The sequence below is a fragment of the Ostrea edulis genome, chromosome 5 (genome assembly GCF_947568905.1).
Source record: "Ostrea edulis chromosome 5, xbOstEdul1.1, whole genome shotgun sequence".
In the NCBI taxonomy this organism is placed as follows: Eukaryota; Metazoa; Mollusca; class Bivalvia; order Ostreida; family Ostreidae; genus Ostrea; species Ostrea edulis.
This window is the reverse complement of record NC_079168.1, coordinates 48581805-48603014: the sequence shown is the minus strand read 5'-3', so window position 1 is coordinate 48603014 and position 21210 is coordinate 48581805. Positions and strand designations below refer to the sequence as shown.

At 34.8% G+C, this 21210-nt stretch overlaps 1 protein-coding gene across 13 annotated transcripts in view; it reads left to right on the top strand.

The window, feature by feature from the left end:
- LOC125652827 (cilia- and flagella-associated protein 70-like) overlaps nucleotides 1-14313 on the top strand; it is a 29289-nt gene extending 14976 nt beyond the window's left edge. For 8 of the 13 annotated variants that reach the window (XM_056164666.1, XM_056164664.1, XM_056164665.1 and 5 more), the window contains 18 exons: nucleotides 612-689; nucleotides 2173-2336; nucleotides 2789-2849; nucleotides 3017-3078; nucleotides 3173-3238; nucleotides 3405-3543; nucleotides 3746-3931; nucleotides 4182-4315; nucleotides 4407-4522; nucleotides 5454-5618; nucleotides 5810-5959; nucleotides 6410-6448; nucleotides 9598-9785; nucleotides 11132-11284; nucleotides 11470-11631; nucleotides 13354-13443; nucleotides 13742-13891; nucleotides 14018-14313. In XM_056164666.1, the coding sequence (XP_056020641.1) occupies nucleotides 612-689; nucleotides 2173-2336; nucleotides 2789-2849; nucleotides 3017-3078; nucleotides 3173-3238; nucleotides 3405-3543; nucleotides 3746-3931; nucleotides 4182-4315; nucleotides 4407-4522; nucleotides 5454-5618; nucleotides 5810-5959; nucleotides 6410-6448; nucleotides 9598-9785; nucleotides 11132-11284; nucleotides 11470-11631; nucleotides 13354-13443; nucleotides 13742-13891; nucleotides 14018-14098 (2184 nt within the window). In that variant the 3' untranslated portion in view covers nucleotides 14099-14313. Of the gene's footprint in view, nucleotides 1-85; nucleotides 122-611; nucleotides 690-2172; nucleotides 2337-2788; nucleotides 2850-3016; nucleotides 3079-3172; nucleotides 3239-3404; nucleotides 3544-3745; nucleotides 3932-4181; nucleotides 4316-4406; nucleotides 4523-5453; nucleotides 5619-5809; nucleotides 5960-6409; nucleotides 6449-9597; nucleotides 9786-11131; nucleotides 11285-11469; nucleotides 11632-13353; nucleotides 13444-13741; nucleotides 13892-14017 lie in introns of all 13 variants that reach the window. The other 5 variants (XM_056164670.1, XM_056164669.1, XM_056164667.1 and 2 more) reach the window with 4 other exon arrangements.
- The last annotated feature ends 6897 nt before the right edge of the window (nucleotides 14314-21210 follow it).

Genomic DNA, 21210 nt, shown 5'->3' with positions numbered 1-21210 from the left:
TCACTCGCACAAGTATTGCAATGCCCTGTGAAAATTATGTTCTTTGAGTGAAAAAAATAAAACCAGCAAGTTTTGCCTGTTGCAGAGAGCCAGTAGCATTGCTCAGCACCATGATCATGAGGTTGGCAAACTCTGCCGTGCATAATCACACGCTTGAATAATTATGTCACTGATGTTTGACTTTTTTTTTTTTTTGCTTAGTTCATTCTAATATGAACTTCCTCCCATTTACTCATCTCCTTTGTTAATTGCAGATATATATGTTTGTCTTTATAATCATGATCATGAATGATTAGTTGAAAGTCCCATGAAAATTAAGTAGGTAAACAATAAAAATAAAAGTGTTGTATAGTCCTTTAGGTTTTAAGACATATTCTGCAAAAATTATGAAGGGTGGGTGCATTATTTTCTGGAATCTTACACCCTTTATATGAAGAAAAAAACCATCATCACTGTCGGGCTTGTAGCTTAAAATACAAATAATTTTAAGGAGGTTGTTATTGTACAGTATGTGATTTCATGATACATGTACACATAACACTTGTTAACTTTCGGTGGACATTTGAAGTGTATTAAGCTTTTTGTTGTCATATGTGTGTTGGATCTTACAGCGGTCAATGAGCATTGCTCAACATCAACAACAAGTGAATGCGGCCCCTGCTGGGCCCGGGGGTCAAGTGCCACCAGAGGTAGTCTCGATTTTTTCACTCGGTACTCGGTTGTCATGAGAAACTGACTTTAATGCACATGCACTCTCAATTAGATAAATTATTACAGTTTTTCTGATATTAATATTTATTCTTATTTCAAAAGAAAATGGAGTAGATCAGGAACATATAAAAGTGAATAGACTAATCATAATTTAGTTGTCAAGAGATTCAAAATAACAGTGCTAGATTATTAGATATTTAACCCAATTTGAATTTTGTAGATACTATCAAAAAATTTCACAAATATCATAGACTTTAATCTAATAATTAGGAGTGTGGTACATGTAATTGGCAAAATTTTAGATGAGGATGTATCATACATTGAATATAAATTAAACTGCATACATGTAGCTGTAGTGCCAATTAAGTCTTCATGTAGACATATTTTCACATTTACATGATTAATTTATTAAACTTCAGTGTTACTGCATCATTAAAAAATTACCAGGTATTGAATATATATATACATGCTCTTTATCAAAGAATACTTAGATACATAGTTACATTATGGAAATAAAGCCTAATGGGATATTGTTGTGGTTTTGTGTTGAATTAACAAGGGATTTTGTTGTGTGACCCTGTGTGTGTGTTTCTCCCATGATGTTTTATCAATCCTGCATAAAATGAATTACAAATTAACTAACACAATAGTTAGATAATACTATCTTCACCATGTGTTACTTTTACTGCTATTTTGTGTTTTTCCCAAATATGAATTGATTTTGTACATGCATGCTACCAATTTTGCATTGAACACTGCAGTTAGGCCAGTTGCATGGAACAATTTTGAATTTGGTCTAGTGCACTGCCATAGGAAAATATTGAATGATTAGTGCATACCAGTTAATTATTTGTTAGATACAATGAAATATGGCAATCTGATAATTATAACTATAGAAGTGAGATATGATGGAATTAATACTGTGTTGTATAGAGAGATGACAGTGGCATGTCAGACAAGTATAGCAGCCAATCTGTTAGAGAGGTGAGAGGTTGTTGCCAAGGTGATGAAATCCACATGTTGAGGTGTACATAGCCATTTATTATAACTGCCATTGTGGGATTTTTTGGAGATGGAGATTAGAATTTTAAACAAGAGTTTTGGTGATCAGGAGTAAAATAAAGTAGTTCACCTGTACATGTAGTAGTAGAAAATCATTTTGTTTGAACAAATTACCAGTAGAAGAGGTACTCTCACAAAGTTATTGTATACACAATATTCTTCAGCACAAGTTTGTGAGTTTTTAGTAGCATCAACATTTGTGTAAAACTTAGAAAAACAATCTAATATTTGGTTCACTTTTGCATGTAATGAGTTTTGAATTTAGTTTATGGTGGTAAATTTATTCATTTATTTATCTATTCATTTTTGAGCTTGATCAATATTTTTCTTATGTTTCTTAAGTGATTTTATATTTTCTTTATTCATGAGATGGGAAATATTTTACAATTTTACATTAAGGCATCTCAAACCATTAAATCAGACACTGGATCAGAAATGGAGGGCCAGGCTCCAGTAAATGTGGAGGGGCAGCAGTATGTGGATGCCAAGTCATATGTAATGTTGGAAATCTCTCTTACCAGGCCTCTCATCCCCAAAAGGCCCCCAGAGGAGCTTGCAAGAAGGTGAAGAAAGTGTACCCTTTTCTTTTCATGTTCAGATTTGTATGAAAATCATAGAAACAATAGTCTTGCAGTAAAACCTATAATGGTAGATTAGCAACTAAGAATGTGAAAATATCCTCAGCCCTCTCTCCTGGTATTGAAGATTGGGGACATTTCCAGTTTGGTCTGTTTGTTGCAGCAGCTGTCTTGTCCATCTTTCTTTCTTTCTTTTTTTTTTGTCTGTCTACAGCTTTAACCTTGGTCATAACTTTTGAGTTGCACAAAAGAGGAAACCCCTACTTCCAGCTCATGGTCAAAACCATGCATATGTGTCTGATAAAGATTAAAGTCATTCACCAAGCTCAAGATCAAATTGACACAATTGAACACTTGAACAATTGAACACAGTGAACTTGGGGTCATGCTTCACAGACATATCTTGAGGTTTTGTTTATTTGGTTTACTTCTTTCAGAGTTGCAGAATACATTCCTCCAAGACCATTGTTCCCTAAGAGAACTGATGGAGCTCAAAGGGTAATGTATATCATTATAAACATTGTGAGCAAAAACTTATTGTGTAATTTGTTGAAAATTGAAGTTGCATATTGCAAAATTATAGGATAATAAGATAACTTGAATATGTGATTTGAACTGATTTACAATATTTCTGAGCTTCATTTGTTGTTAATTTTTTTCTCCAGGCCGTTGAAGATTTCCACAATCAAGTCGGGAGCGTTGCTAATTTGATTTTGGATGAATTCAGGTACAGTAATTCAGGAGCAAATTGTTTGGTCATAATGTTTATCTATCAGTCATTTCTGTAAATTCATGATACATTTTTACTCTCAATTTGATAGGGATCAGTTTGGTGACATACTGAAGACAGATGATGAGCCCCAAACTGTAGAGGCCATGGAATCCAGGTATACATGAATACATTGCCTTTCAATTAAATTTACCTTGTCATTTCATTGACTCCACACAATTTTTGATAGAGAAGAGTGCTAAAACATTATATTAACGCCATGTATGGTCCAGGCCATATTGTAAGAATATTTTCATGTACATTGTATGTATTGTATCTTTTAGGAGGCAGAAGTTAATCTATGAATTGAATTCCTCTGGAAAATACTTCGCATTTAAGGAGCAACTGAAATATGCAGTGGTCAAAATTGTGCGAGAGAAATATTTGAAAACCTCAGCTTTTGAGGACAGACAAGAGCTACAGGTTTCAATAAAATTTTCTTTTAACAGAATTTGATTCTAACTTATCAACCCAAAGATTTATGGTTTGTTTGAGATTCTTTAAATTCAGTAAAGGTTTTTTAATGACATTGCAGATATTGAATATGAAGTATAAGTTTAGCTTTCAGCCAAAGTATTGATATTAGAAACCTTTTTAAATAAACAACAATTTGATTTTTTTCCAGACTTTTTTGAGTGAACTGTATGTGTACCTGATTGACCAGATGCATGTTGCCCTGGGCAAATATTTGGCTCTGGAAGATCAAGCTCCCATCCCCAAGCCTCTGACAGACTCTGCCCAGCTCAAGCATTTTGCAAGAGAGGCAGAAGTTAATGGAAATTATGAACTGGCAACTAAATACTATCAAGAGGTTGGTGTTTTGTTCAGTTATGCAAATAACTTTCCAAATCTTTTATTTACTGGTACATGTATATATATCAAAAATTCATAGTAAAGATATATGTTAGAAATATTTATCAATGATCATTAATTTTTGCTACATAGGTTGTTTCATATTTTTAATCAATAAAAAAGAGTTTATTCAAGCATATATATCTGTGTGGAAAGAATTTCTAATGTTTGAAATATCACACACGGTATAATGATTATTCAATTTACAGAGAATTGCCAGAAACCGGAACGATCCCTCTCACTGGTTTGATTACGGAACCTTTTGTCTTTACATCAATGACATTACTAAAGCTGAAGAGTGCTTCAAAGAGTGCATTGCTATTGATCAAAAACATCTTCAAGGGTATGCAATATCTTAAACTTTTTTTGTTGTAAATTTCATTTTGTTCAGAATTAAAAAGATCAGTGAATTAAGTGTTTGCATTCTCCCGTAGGTTGCTTTTGTATGGAGTTGTCTGCACTTTGTCAGAACGAAATGAGGCTGCGGAGACCTTCTTTGAAGCAGCCACCTGTGTGGATCCTAAAAGCATTCTGGCCTGGACCATGCTTGGTATCTATTTGAAAAATATTTCCTCTTTTCTACTTCTAAAAGTGTAGGAATTAAGTTATACCAAGAATTTGGTTCCATATTGAAGATAAACCATAATATCTGTGTTCCCTCCCTCACAAAAGATATCATACATTTATTGCATGATAGTAAGGGAGATATGAAGATTTATTCACCCTGAAAATATCATATTCCTTAAATGCAATGCCCTCAGACAATATGATTTTCTTTGAGTGAATAGGTCTTCATACCTCCCAAAAATTCATGTAATATTAAAATTGTTTATTATACCAAAACAAAGAAAGACTATAAAAATACAATTGAAATTGCAAAAGAAATTCCTGGATCTTTGCTTGTATATGTAGCTGAGCTCTCCCTAACAATAGCTCCATCTATGTATTAGAATGTTCGAGCAACGAAATAACATAATATAGTAATCATTTCTTATCAAATACCTTTCTTTCTGAATGCTGATTTCTTATAAGGTTGGTACATGTATATCAACCAAAATCAGGTGATTGAACTATGTATCAGAAAATATGTTGTTTTGGGAAAATGTGAATTTCATAATTTGACAATTTGCTGGATCAAAGGTATGCTAATAATTTTAGCGGAATAAATTTTGGCGGACAAAGAAGAGTTATCTCTCTTGCAAATACTGAAGTCACAATTGGGTGCATATTTTGGCAGAAAGCTTTGTAACTGCCAAAATTAAGCCAAATTTGTCACCCAGCAGAAAAAATACACTATACGGTATGTGACTGTCAAGACCAATTAGATAATGTATTGTGGAGAATTATAGGGAGATAATGATTAATATAAGAACAGGCTACAAATTATTTCGAGGTTTACAGAATGTTAATGAAAACACTAATTGCACCTTTTCAAGGGCTTAAATTTCCAAAAGTTAATAATGTAGCAATATTTTTTGTAGGTCTGTTTTATGATGCTGTTAACAATGAGATAGGAGCAGAAATGGCTTACCTCGAGGCCAACAAACTTAATCAAGCAGCTGCTGTTGCTGAAGCCAAAGCCCTGAGAGAGGAGGAGATTGTCAAAGACAGGCTGGCAAGAGGAGAGCATGAAAGTGAAGACAAAGGTATGCATGTCTGACAGAAGAATAAATGCAGCAATAAATATAAAAGGCTCAAGTGATGCAAATGTAAAGGTAGTTCTAAGACAAAATGATTTTTAGGGACAAGAAAAGAGGAGGGAAAAATAGAATTGAAATTTTGAAAATGAGTCACTCATTTTGGGGCAGTTTCAGTAAGTATATCCTGACTTTTTCAGAGGTGGATCATGACCAGGGAGGTTTGGCCCCACCCTCAGTCCCAGACATAAAACAGCCTTCCCCTCCTTCTAGTGACAAACCTCCAACATCTGCTCGCTCTGGGAAGGGATCTATCAGTGACAGACGCATGTCTGCCTCCAAGCGATCTGGTAAGATCTAAATTGTTACTACATGTACTGTGGGACATAAGGTGCATATATACATGTATCAATTATCTTTAAGAATTTTGAGGGTTTTGAAACCAGTAAATGAATTATTGTGGTTATTACAAGAATTCTCTGCTAACTCTCACTATTAACCTTATTTATTACTCCCACAATATATATATTTAAAAAATTTTCCTGATAAGTATATCAAGTAACAATATAAGGCATATTTATTCAGGGTTTGAAAGAGTTTGACCAAGTTCAATCCTTTCATATTGCTAGAAATTATATATATTTCTGATCACAGTATTTGAGTTTCATTATATAAAAAAAATGTGTTTTCTCAATGCTGCATGCATAGTGACAGAAAATCCAACTGCATTTGAATCAAAGGTTGCTTGAAATTAAAAGTTTAGGTAGAGGTTGCATTAACCTGTACCTACTTAATTGTAGACACATATCTTCATCCAGATCAGTCCCCTCAGTTACAAGGTACTGAACAGATCTATAGCCACTTAACAATGACCTTCACCTTGTAATGTTGAACATTTAACCTCCCACCTTTGACCCTTGACTTATATCTCTCAATACAATGTCCATCTCCTTTGTTTGTCTCTGAAATGGTATTGATGAACCTGAAAGTTTCAATCTTGTGCTCCCTTGTTGACTAACACAATATACTCAGTATCTGTATAATTTTCCATACCATGTTTGTGTTACATGCTTTGTTTGCTGTGAAATATTGAAAATTTTTAGAATGGATATGTCCTCATGTTCTGTGGTTTTTGTTAAAATCATGCAGTCAGGATTGCCAAAGGTAGAGGGGGAAATATTTCTCTTCTTGTAGAAAACCATTTGTTTGTCACATGATCACAAAATATGCACTTACTGACCTTAGAATAATTGCTATACTCCACATCAGTATTGATTTTACACATTGTGTGTTGGCACTAATTAGATGAGTTTTAACACCAAAATATAAAGTAATGAATTTGCATCAGCAGAGCTATTCAAGTAGATGGTCTTTGATCTTTTTATTCCTGGAAAAATGTGTTAATTTGTACTAATGGCATGAGAGTAACACATTCAATTGATTTTTTGTGGAATGCGTTTTTATTCACTGAAATACTGGTAGATGATATTTTTTTTCATTTTCAGTTTATTTAGCTATTACTATATGCCCGTCTTTTGACAGGGCTGTAAATGGTATTGTCTTTCCCATCAATCTGTCCATCCATCCATTTGTCTGTCCATCTGTAATTTTTTTATGATTGGGTCATATCTTTCAAACTGTGAGGCCTAGGACTATCAAACCTGTTTAGCTGATGCATATTGGGGGGAGGGGGGGGGGACACAAAAATAGGTCACTGTAGCCCCCATCTGGATCTTGATGGCTATTATAACATACATGCAATCAAATTGTGTCCAGATTATATCTTGTTTACTGTAAGGCCAAGGACCATCAAACTTGGTCAGTTGATCCATCTTGGAGGGAATGTGTGTCATAACCCAAAAATAGGTCACTGTGGCCTCATTTTGATTTTTTTGCTACATGTATATGTATTCAAATCATGTTTGGATCTTGAGCACTGTGAGGCATAGGACCATCAAACTAGGTCAATTGATGCATCTTGAATGGAAGTGTGTCATGATCCAAAAGTAGGTCACTGTGGCCTTAAGCTTTGAATTTTTGGCTATGCTTTATCAAATCATGTCCAGATCATATTTTGTACACCATAAAGCCTAGCTAGCTCCATCAAACCTGGTAATCGAGAACTTCAAGTATGTTTATTCCAATGTAGAAATTACAAATGGCAGCAACACAGCTTGTGATTTTGAGTATGCAGGCATAGATATGCATATACACATAGTTCCCATCAGGTTTATCATGCACCCTAGTGGTATGCTTTATTTTTATCCCCCATGCAGTTGAAAGTTACTAAAAATTCACTGGGCATATTAAGGTGTCCCTGATGAGCCTTTTTTTCACACAGATATGATATTTCACAACTGTTCATGTTTGCATTTTGTTTTTATGGAAATTAGTATTTATACGCCTGTCGAAGATGGGGCGTATTATGGTATGGCATCATTCGCCTGTCTGTCCACCTGTTCTGACCTTGTGTGCAGGATAAAGAACAGACCATAAGCTCCAGGATTTTACAACTTGGTGCATTTGATCACTGTGATGAGAGGAAGATGCCTATTGTTTTTCAATCTCTGAAGTCAAAGGTCAAGGTCATAGTATTACTTAGTAGGAAAACCTTGTAGGCAGGATACAAACCAGACTGTAAGCTCCAGGATATTGCAACATGGTACATTTGGTCATCATAATGAGAGGAAGATGCCTATTGTTTTTCAAGGTCACAGTATCACTTAGTAGAAAAATATTGTAGACAGGATACAAACCGAAATCTAAGATCCAGGATATTACAACTTAGTACATTTGATCACCATGATTATTTTTCGAGGTCCATGGTCAAGGTCGCAGTATCACTTAATAGGAAAACTTTGTAGGCAGTATACAGACTGAACTTTTGGGGCTAGGACCATCAAACTTGGTACACATACACTTTATGCCAAGTGGAGGATGCCTATTGTTTCTCAAGGTCAAGGTCATAGTAGCAGGATACAGACCGAACCATTGGGGCTAGGACCATCAAACTTGTTACACATCTTATGCTAAGTGAAAATGTTGCATAGAGAGTGCATGATTTGTCTGGTTTTACAATGCAAAGAAAGTATGTCAAACCATGATGATTGCTGATACTTCTTGAAGCCAATTAAGTTCTACAAATCATGGTGTATGAAAAACGCCCTATATTAGCTTTTCATGGGCATATTATGTACTGTTGGCGGTACTCCTGTGTAAAGATGCAATAACCAGTGTGCAAATAATATGTATTTATTGCTTTTTTCATAAAGGTCACATCAAAGATTTTATAATTAACAACAGATATAGATATTCTTAACAATTCACATGTAAGATTTTATTTATTTTGTCAAGTCACTGTGCAAGATTGCTTTCAGCTCAATCATGATATCATCACACATCACAAAAGATTTGTCTTTTGTTTTTGTTTTGTCTTTTAAGATAATATATGTACAAGGAATATTCTCTTTTGAATATCATTCTTTAACCCCTTTTTCATTGTTCATTTTCAATAGATAATGCTGGTAAGTTATTACAATTAGATGCTTGCATTGGCTAAGCTGCTCAAAAGTAGATTTTTCTCTAGGTTTAGTTTACATTAAAATGTTGACTGATATGTTGAATAACTTTCTCCTCTAGAAGAAATAGAGACAGTTATGCCTTTTAATTATCGGATTTCAGTTCCCTACAACATTGACAACATGCAAGAGAGATATTCTAATGTAGTATAGGTTGCTAAAACACTAGTTTCAAGACAATTTTGTTAATGAAAAATAATTACTATATGTATACTCCCATAGATTATACTGAAAAAATCAATGGCATTGTACTTCTTAGCATAGATTGTGTTGAATGTTTTGCCATTAAATATTTAATGAATTTTGAGATTTGCTAACTTTTGTGAAGAAATATTGACATTTGGTTTTGAAATGACTTATGGTACCTTAATTCATATTTGAGTAATGGCTGACATTTTGAAATACAACAGGAAGTAAAATGAAGACTGATAGTAGTACCTCTCGCCCTGGCAGTCAGTACAGAATGGGGAGCCAGCGTGGTACCCCCCAGCCTGCCGAGGAAACTGAAGAGCCACCAGTCAGGGAACCTACTCCAGTCCCACGTTCCAGCATCTACATGCAGGTTATTGAGTGGCTGATTGAGGTCAAGGCTATACCAGTAAGTATTTATCATAAAGGATTAAGAATGATCAATCATCAACGGATAGTAGGAATTTTTTAAATTTTATTATATGAAGTTGCTTGATACTCCATATTAAATCAGCAAAAAATTGGTTAATTCCATGTTTTATTGAGAGACTACTTTCTGTGTATAGTGTGTTGTGCATATGGATTAGTGGGCTGCAAAGTCATCTTGGCCACAGGGCATTATATACATGTAAAACTGAGTTCCACTTCCTACTCGAGATTTAACACCCAACTTCCATGCAAAATCTCAGCATTTTAAGCCACCTCCCTCGAAATTTACCTGGACTGAAAGAAGAAAAAAAAAATACCATGTGTCAATCAAACATGAGACAATCAGGGCATGACAGACTCAGCTAAGCAAATCAACTGGGCATTTGAGATATAATGTGTTGATAGCAATTAACTGCAAGCAGATCCACCCCTTTCATCTACCACATAGATAATTTCGATACTTATAAGTCGATAACTTACCTGAACTATTTAAAAGTTAGAAATAAATCAGTCACAGTCAAATTGTATCCCGGAGAAAATGTCAAAAATCACTGTACAACTTTCTGAAGAGAAATTAGCGGAGATTCAAGCTTTTATTTGCTTATGGTGGTTGCAGAGATCCAGAAAAATGAATAGTTCTTGTAGTAGCAGCACCAGATTTTGTTCCTTTTCAAGCATCATTAACAGAATGCCCAGATTGCCTCTGTCAACCATGCATTGTCGCTGAGAACAATAGTTCTGGTGGTCCGATAAACCAAAAAATTACAAGAAATGTTGGCTAATGTTTTAAAACTAATTATTGGTCAAATCAATAAAATTAATAATATCAAATTAAATTAAATGATTTTTTGAAAAATGAATTAATAAATTTTTATTCTTATTTCTAAATGATGGCTTGGTAGATTTCTAATATATATTACTTTCCGTGCATTTCATTACGTATAATTGCAATGCATCTAGGTAGACTCTGACCACTCCAGGTAAATAACATCTGTTTTGATTAGATCATGCATGCCTAATTTATTAATAATTGTACAGTCACGAAATGGGTCTTTAGATATATCAAAATTGCAGTTTTTATGGGGAAAAGGGAAACCCTTTAAAAGTACATGTATATACAATACAGACCTTTCATGAATATGTGAATTTAATGTATGACTTTGTAATTCTGATAAATTTCAATATTCCCCCAATTCTTCGTTCCAAGTGACTTTGAACAACTTAAAAAATGTTCATTTTGAAATACAGATATTTCTCCAAAAGTCCCTTTGACTTGAGAAAAGTTTGAAAATTGAAGATTACTTTATCTAATATATTTTTGTTTAGTTTACTGAGAGGGCCTTGGCTCATGAGTTACTGTCACCAATGGGTGGCCCCACATCTGCATATCACATCAACTATGCCAGGTTGAAGCTTCAGAAGAAAGAGTACAAGGAAGCTGAAAACAGCCTGGATGAGGCCCTGCAGTTTGACTATCAGGTACTTAGGATCTTCTGATTTATCCTGAAAGGCATTTACATAATGAAGACAAAAGAAAGTAGTCAGATGCATTGTATTTGTGATTTTTTTAATTCAAATAATCGGAGAACTAAACAGATCTTTCCTACAATTTTTCTCCTCAAATATCAGTTCTCTCCCTTATTTAGAATTTATTGTTGCTTTAGAACCCAGATGCCTGGGCTTTGATGGGACATGTTAAGTATATGACCAATGATGTGGAAGCCTCTAGGGACTGCTATGAACGAACCATTTCCTTTACAATTGATGCAGCAGAGATGCACTCCATATACCTTAGACTGGCCTCTATCTATCTCCAGGAGGAAAAGGTGATCTTAAGTATTAGTGAAAAGTATTAAAAGTCAAGTGCAAAATTTGTCAATAGTATTAATAATCCAATCACATGTACACTATCACTTAGGCGACCTATTACGATTGGTAGTTGTCCATCATCAGTCATCCATCGTGTATTAACAATTGAACAAAATTAATCAATCTCTCCATAAATGTAGGGTCACTTTTCATCACTTTTCACATCTTTAGGGTAAGGGGAACTAAAATTGTTAATTTCATAATCACTGCACCCCTGGGACCTAATATGTCTATGCATGGTGGAAAAATATTGCATACATTGTTTAAAAAAGCTGTCTACCAAAACTGTGAAATTCCCTACCCCTGGGCCAGGGTTTCAGACCGTAAGAGGCCCAAATGGGTGTATAGTAAAAATGCATTTAATCTTTAAAAATTATCTTTTTGACTTCTGTGCTTGGTTATGAAAAGCATGTTCAGTTGAACTTCGGTATATTGAATGATATAGATATGTCGAAGTGATTCGGAACCATTTATTCTTTAAATATTTTGCCCTCAATATCTCAAATCCTCGAATATCCCAAAGTTTTCTCTCGACCTCACCAAGTTCAAGATAAAGAGGTTTGACTGTAGCTATTTACTGAAATCGTAAAATACCCTACCTTTCAACCAGGGATTGAGAATTTAGAAGGGGGCCCAAATAGTGAAATGCATTTAGTCTTTAAGAATCAACTTGTTTATTTCTGTGTATGGTGAATAAATACTTTATGCATGGTTATAAAAAGCACGTAGTCCTGTGCCAAAATTGTTAAATTTCCTACCCCAGCACAAGGAATTCAAAATCTAGGTTAGAGGTAAATGAAGTAAAACCATCCTCTCTACTTCCGTGTTTAATGACAAAATACTGTGTGTACGGTTATGAAGATTGTGGAATTGATGACCCCTGGATTAGTTACTGATGCTTGAGGGAGTGGCAATCATATAGTGAAAATACAATACATGAATGTTCTTTTACTCTTGGACATTGAAAAACCTCAGTCTTTGTTTGATTGAAATGACCATTGTTCATTGTATGTTACCTAGGTGACCATTAAGGCCCATGAACCTCTTGTTCAGATTAAAGGGGCATGGACATGATCTGAGCTGAAAATTTTTAGATTTTATTTTTCCATTTTTATTGTTTACAATGCATAACTAAACTATTTCTAATGGTCAACCAAAATTTGAATATCAGTTGTAAATGAGATAGAGCACTCACAATTCTTTGTTATGTAAACAACGCTTGTGGCATGATTTTGTTTATACATGTATATAGATCACTTGATAGAAATAGCATGTTCAGAACAAGATGAGGTGTGCCAAACACTAGATACTAATTGTGTTCTGAATTAACTTGTAAATTATAAAGTATACTTAAGACGAAACTTACTAACTAAGTTATATTCAATCTATGTAAACAAAAACATGGCATGAGCCATGTTTACATAACAAAGAATTGTGAGGTCTGTATCTCCCATTTACCTCGACATTTTTAACATTTTTACCTCGATCATGACATTTTTTGCCTGACCATTAGAAAGACCTTATTTAAGCATTCTAATTTCTTAACATTAGAAATGGAAAAATAAAATTCAAAATTTTTCAGCTCAAATCGTGTCCTTGCCCCTTAAAATATACAGAATGATGTATTAGTTTCGTTTGTGTCAATAACAATTAAATAGTGTTCATTTAATTTTCAACAGTTTTCAAATGCAAAGAATACCTTCCTTATGGCATGCAAGAGATCTCCATCCTGTGTTTCATGGCTTGGTGTTGGTATAGCATGTTACAGGGTAAGTTTTTAAATGTGAAACTTCAAAGTAAGAGTTATCTTTCTTTCGTAAAGGTTTTGAATAGTGTTGATTGAAACTGTTTAAAAAATGGAAATATTTTTGTATAATGTTAACTATATCTTAATTTTTATTTCTTATTCTTAATAATATGTTGATAGCCTATACTTATCATTTAATTAACTAATTTATGCTTAATATTATGTATCAGCTTTTAAAAATGCTCAAGTTTTAAAACATGTAGTCATTTTATTGGCAATGTATTGATAATCTGCCATTACCTGAATAAACAAACTTACAGTTAGGAGAGCTTGCAGAAGCTGAAGATGCTTTGTCAGAAGCCAACATTCTCAACAACACAGATCCAGAAGTTTGGGGTTATCTCTCCTTAGTTTGTCTCAAAACTGGTCGCCAGCTGGAGGCTGAACAAGCCTATAAATATGCTCTGAAGGTAAAGAAAACTTAAATAGAATTGACATTATTTTTGTTTCTAATGAGATAATACTGCAGCATTATACTTTCTGGGAAGGTATGGTGTGGATTTGTTTTGTGATTGGACTTTATTTTATGATTTCAGTTGAATTTGGTGGACTACGACTTACTAACAGAAATACAGCATGTACAACAGGAAGTGGGATTTGGAAATCCAGAGTTTTGAATGCTTGTTTCCTTGACAACTGTCAAACCAGTGTCTTTGTTATTTTAACTTTCTTTGATTTATTTGTTTTCTATCTATTAATGTGGTATCAAATAATCTGTTATGATGAAAAAATATAAGAGAATATATATTGTCAGAATTTCATTGAAATATATTGGACAACTTTGGAAATAGTGATTTAGTTTGTTTCTCTAAAATAAAATTGGACATTGTGAGTTCTTTGATACAGTACAACACACTGCTAAACAGTGTGTCTTTGACAAATCAACATCAGAATATTTTCTTGCTTTGAACCTGTTATGTTTCTGCAAAGAATGATTTATCACAGTAAATTCAATCAGAATGTTGAAGGCATCACTCTTAGAATTCTTTGTATCTTTCCCGAAGGAATTGTGGTTCAGGGTTCTACATTAGAAAAGTGTGTAACCAGACAGAAGCAAGCATAATTGCCTTCCTAATATGACTTTATTTGCATTTTGTAGTGACTCACTCTGCCCAATATGTCTGAGTGTAGTCACATTGTCACATAAAATTCTCGAACTTTCTTGTATCAACTTCATGGAAATATTGAACACTAGTCCGATGCAGTTCAAGGTGAAGATATTGCAAGTAATACATGCATGTTCCTTGAATATCCTAAATTCTTATATACTGGTAAATTGTTAAGGAGTGTTTGGTTAGATTCTGACACAAAGTAGAATGCCTTCTCCTGAGGAGTCTTACTCTCGTCCATGTACTGTTCAATGTTTCTCTGTAACTACTTCTCGTAGGTTTTCACTCAAAATATTTCAGAGAGATGAATAAAACATTAAATTCACTACACGATAATTTACGAAAGCTGCATGTAATTCCTGTCAATACATTGAACGAGATATCTTTTTATTGGAAAAACCCCGCAGCATCTTTTGCAATTTTGTTAAAAGTGCAGTAACATCTGCAATTAAAAGCAAATCTTGGTGCATAATGGCAAAGTTTTGTGGTAATAAACGCAGTACTATCCGTATTTTCCAAAAAGAATAGGTGCAACCGAAATTTATAATTTTTTTTTTTATATATAGCACCTTAAATAAAACTCTAAGGCACTTTACAAGGGTAAGAAGAGGAATGCAACAATAAAACACAATTGAATGACAGTATGGCATGAGATCTTTTATCTAAAAAAAAATTTATGTACAGCACTATTCAAAGTAACGAAATAAAACATTAAGAAGATTTAGAAATTTGCATTAAAAAACCTGTATTGTGTAAGAATCTTAATAGTCAGGGAAAGCAATTTTTAAAAACTGGGGTCTTAATAGATTTTTAAAAACGTTAATGTTTTTGGCAGCTTTAAAATATGGTATCATACTTGCTTCGAGAAATATATATATAGTAGTTACGAGAAAATATATATGTCAATGAAAGGTGAAGATAACGAACAGTGATCAATCTCATAAATCCCATAAGCAATACAAAATAGAAAGTTGTGCAAACACGGACCACTGGACACACCAGAGGTGGGATCAGGTGCCTAGGAGGAGTAAGCACCCCCTGTCGACTGGTCACACCCGCCGTGAGCCCTATATTTTGATCAGGTAAGCGGAGTTATCCGTAGTCAAAATCAGTGTGCCACGAACTCTCTAACAATTGATGTAAAACACGTCAGACAGCATTTTACCCAATGATAGGTTGTACTGGCAAACTAGATCGTTGTAATGACCATAGAATTTGCGAAATGCCGACTTCAATCGAGACTGTTGAAACCCCTGTACCATCAACTTGTTTGTCAGTAGCTTGTCTCGATTTAAAAACTGACCATACGCAGAACAAGCTCTTGCGTATCGAATCAGTTGAGAGATATAAACACCATATGCAGGTAATTATGGAATATTGCTACATGAATATGGGAAGTTGACGATGGAGAAGCTGAAATCATCCCGGTTGTCATAAAGTTGAGTTGTTAGTTTGCCGTTGATATCTACTTTCAATAAAATATCTAAGTATGAAGCAGAAGTGGACGACTCTGTGGTGTCTTTTATTTCCAGCTTGCAGGGATATATCGAATCGACATATGAATAAAAGTTATCATTGCTAATAGATAAAACGTCGATATATTTAAATGTCGAATTGAAGGCCACAGCAAGAGAGTTTTTTCTTCTCACGTAGAAGTTTCTGAATAAATTCTGCTTCATATGAATATAAAAACAGGTCAGCTAACAAAGGAGCACAATTTGTGCCTATGGGAATTCCAACAGACTGTTAGAAGACCACGAAGATATGTCAATGAGGAACTCTAGCATATTTTTTATTTCAACTTCAGAATACTTGTGCGTAGAATCAGAGTGATGTTTAACAAAGTAAAAATTTTGGATGACTGATCACTAGATATGAATATTTCCGTTTTCCATATTTGTTGAAGAAGCAACTGTCTATGATGTCAAAAGGTCCAGTCTTTAATTTATCTTGAGGAATGGTCGTGTAAAGTGTTGAAAAGTCATGGGTTTGATGTTGTTCTGAGAAAACTGCGATTTCAAGTTAACTAAAAGTTCTTTAGAATTTTTTAGAATCCACATTTAGCATATGTAGTTGCACAGTAAGTTTGAAGTTTCTCCTTCACAGCTGTTAATATTTTCATGAGGAGCAAAGATAGAGGCTTGGTGGAGCACTTACTGGATCCAGCAATGTATCTTTGTTTGTAAGGGTTTTTATGTAGTTCAGAAATCCAGTATCATTCGACCCACCAACTGGGATACCAAATGTGCCTAAAACTGAAGCATGGTTTTGAAGAATTTCATCTTTTGAAAGGGTAGTTGGAGTATAAGTACGATTACCAAAAGCGGAGTTAATGCCAAGTTCGTTTAAAATACGGTTGTAATAATGAGCCTTACAAGCTTTGTCGCTGGAACCAAAACATATTTCTCATGTAACCTATCTAATACTTTATTAGTCGGAGAAGGGTGAAAGTTTAGAGAATCGAACAAAAAACGGCAAGACTTTCAGTCATGCTTCTTGACCATCAGGAATGAAATAAACTGTATTATTGCCCGCAATAATTCAATTAATGCGTGCATCAAATCAGTTATTGTGCAATAAGTTGATAAGAGCAATAATTTATTTGATGCTTGCAATAACTGAGCTGATGATATCTTCATATAATTAGCTATATCTTTAATTATTTGTGTTTAGGTTAAATCAGTTATTGCGCAATAAGTTGATAAGAGAAATAATTTATTTGATGCTTGCAATATCTGAGTTGATATCTTCATATAATTAGTTATATCTTTAATTATTTGCGTTTATATTAATTTTGCGCTCCATAGAAATGAATTTCGCCTGCTATTCAATTGTATGTTTGCGAAAATTTTGATACGTTAATAAGTCAGTTAAAAAGGAAACTTAATACGTAGTCTTAATTAAAGTAAAAAGATGAAGGAAAAATAAATAAATTTCAAGAAAAGCAATTATATAAATAAAGTGGGCCTTGGTTAACTTTAGTTGTACTTTAATTATACAAGGGCAGGTCAATAAGTAACCAGCCTATCCCATTTCTGACTGACCGAGACGGTCACGATTTTCATGCCTTGTTTCAATGCATGTCTTATACCTTGGAACAAAATTGCACGCGTATCAAGTCATTCTTTAATAAGATATTGAATGTCAAACATGGCTATTGATGCAAAGGCTTGCTTTTCATCTAAAGTTGAGTACCAGGCTATAATTCGGCATTTGTATTTAAAAGGTAAAACAGGCAAGGAAATACACGGCGTGTTAGCCGATGTTTATGGATCTTCTGCACCATCTTATGCTCAGGTTAAATTCTGGGTGGAGGAACTCAAACGCGGTAGAACGTCTCTAGAAGATGAAGCCAGGTCTGGACGTCCACTGAATGCCATCGACGAAGAAATGTGTAAGAACGTTCGGGATCTGGTATACTCTGATAGGCGAATTCAGGTGGAAGAAATAGCACAGGCATTAGCCATTTCACATGGTAGCGTTTCACCAATCTTACATGATCGTTTAGGTATGCGCAAGCTAACAGCCCGTTGGGTCCCTAAATCCCTTAGCGATGAGCAAATGGCAACCAGAGCATCAGTATGCAGCGCCTTGTTGAAGCGTTTCAGGTCAAAAGATGATTTTCTTTTGCGTCTGGTGACTGTATATGAGACTTGAGTTCATTATTATGAGCCAGAGAATAAAGCTTGGAGTCGTCAGTGGGTAGGGCCTGGATCCCCGAGGCCAAAGAAGTTCAAGACGCAACCATCTGCTGACAAGGTGATGGCCACAGTATTTTGGGACGCAAAAGGCGTTATTACGTTGGACGTTTTACCCAAGAGAAGTACAATTACTGGAGTGTACTGTGCAAACTTGCTAGACCAGCTGAGAACCACCATCCGTGAAAAACACCAAGGTAAACTCTCTAAAGGTGTTTTGCTGCAGCAGGACGACGCGAGAGTCCACACTTGCAAAGTTGCAATGGATGTTGTAGAGCGAAACGGGTATGAATTAATACCACATTCTGCCTATTCGCCTGACCTAGCTCCTAGCTTCCTATTCCCAAACTTGTAAACGGATATTCGTGGACGTCATTTCCGGTCTGACGAAGAAGTCGTGACGGCAGTTGAGGAGTGGGTCAATGGAAAGGACCCTGAAATTTTCAGTTCTGGGCTGATGGCACTTGAACACCATTGGTCTAAGTGCATCACACTAGAGGGCAATTACATCGAAAAAGAAGAGGTGAATCTCAACTGGAAATAAGTCAGGCTGGTTACTTCTTGACTCGCCCTCGTATTTACTTCACTGATAATTTTTATTCTAAAAGTGGGGGGGGGGTGTCGTGATTGTGTCCCCTCCTCCTTTAAAAAGTGGGGACACGTGTCCCAACTGCAACCATTCTCCTATGCCCTTGGTACGCATTGTATTGGCCCAAATAGATCACATATTTGTTATTTAACCCTATCCTGTTGATTTTTTTAAAATGTCAATTCATTTAGAAAGGGATTGGAGAGGACTCCATTTTGTAGGAAAGGATATCTTTTAAAATTCAAAAAGGAATAAATCTGTATGATTTTACCATTTCTGTTTCCTCTAGAATATTGTCTATATTTATTATCATAGACATGTATTTCGATATAGATACAGAATATAGATACACAGAACTAATTCAGTTGTTGTGTATTCTATGGCATGTCAAACGTTGCAATATTTGATCTTTTCCATTTGTATTGTATAATTTTCCATTTGTATTCTATATTTTCCATTTGTATTGTATAATTTTCCATTTGTATTCTATATTTTCCATTTGCATTGTATAATTTTTCATTTGCATTCTATAATTTCCATTTGTATTGTATAATTTTCCATTTGTATTCTATATTTTCCATTTGTATTGTATAATTTTCCATTTGTATTCTATATTTTCCATTTGCATTGTATAATTTTTCATTTGCATTCTATAATTTCCATTTGTATTGTCATTTGGGGGGGGGGGGGGGGGGTAATCTATATTTTCTATTCATATTGTATAATTTACCATTTGTATTCTATATTTTCCACTTGTATTATATGATTTTTTTTTCGTTTGCATTGTATAATTTCCATTTGAATTGCAAAATTTTTCATTTTTATTGTTAGCTGCAGAACTGTAGCTCTCTGAAAAAATATTTTGACATAACAGAGAGCTACAGATCCACCCCTTATAAAAAAAACCCTTCGATTTACGGCGCACAAAAAGCTGCGCACGGTTGAGGCCTTATATCGTTGTATTCTTGAGTTGCTGTCCCATAAATTTGATATAAAAAAAATTCTTAACATATTTTACTACCATACTTGTGTCCAAACATACCTTCAAATATTCATTAAAGCCCCATACGACCCCGAAACTCCCAACTTTAAATGAAAAGAATTTTTTGATATTAAATTTATGAGACAAGCAACTCAAGAATACAACAATATAAGGCCTCAACCGTGCGCAGCTTTTTGTGCCCCGTAAATCGAAGGTTTTTATAAGGGATGGATCTGTAGCTCTCTCTTGTGTCAAAATATTTTTTTCAGAGAGCTACAGTTCTGCAGCTATTGTATTGTATCCTAGGGATTGTTCATTTTGATTTGTTACGAAGGATTTCATTAGTTTAGGTCCCACTTATATTTAGCCGTCACCAGCTGTAGGTCGGTGACGTACCACAAATAGACTTACTATGCTCAGCGCACAGTGGCGTAGTGCTAGTGGGGGTTCTTTAACGTGTCAAAGCCAGTGGCGGATTTAGCCCCCCCCCCCCTAAAATTGTCAAATTTAAGGTAAATCGTGGTACATGTATATATCTTGTTTAGAAAAATGTACTAAACGATAAAAGCAATAATTTCTTCCTCTCCCGGAGAAATATAAATGGCAATATCTTTTGAATTTTTGAATTACTTTATTGGGAGAACTTAATTTTTTCCAAAACTCCTTATATTTGCGTCATTTTATTAATTTCACCTTATCAGAAATTATAGAAAATAGTACAAATGACTAAATAGGACACATATTTAGCTCTAAAAATATGTTTTGATCCAGGAGATTCCGGGGGCTTCGCTCCCTGGGTCCCCACCAGGGCTTCGCCCCTGATTAAGGTCACAGTATCGGTGATTCTCACTTTTAAATAGCCATGCGTTTGGCGAAGTATTAGCTAAATTTACGTTTACGGTTTGATGCAGTCATGACACGAGTAAAACTCGAACATGCGACCTCACGGTTACGTACTAATGGGTATATCACTGAACTACCGCGACCGGTTCCATATAAGACTAATTGAACATACATGTATGTAGCTAGCAATGACGAATCTTGCACCGCCCTCCAGACAGTCCCCAGACATCCATCAGTTTACTGCATCCTTTCGTTCAGAATTATCTAGATCAGCCAGGGACTAGTTTGAATGTGCTGATCACAATAGGTGCATAAAAGCGATTAATTGGGGGGTCACGTCATTGCATTTAGGAAATACGATACATTCCTGCGAAACGTGGCTCCTGAACTTGACCTCTTCAACATCTCGCGCATTACCAAATTCAATAAACGATAACTCAAGATTAATCCAATAAATAGTTGTAACAAACCAAACTCGATGTTAAACCCAAGGGTCCAAGTCCACTGA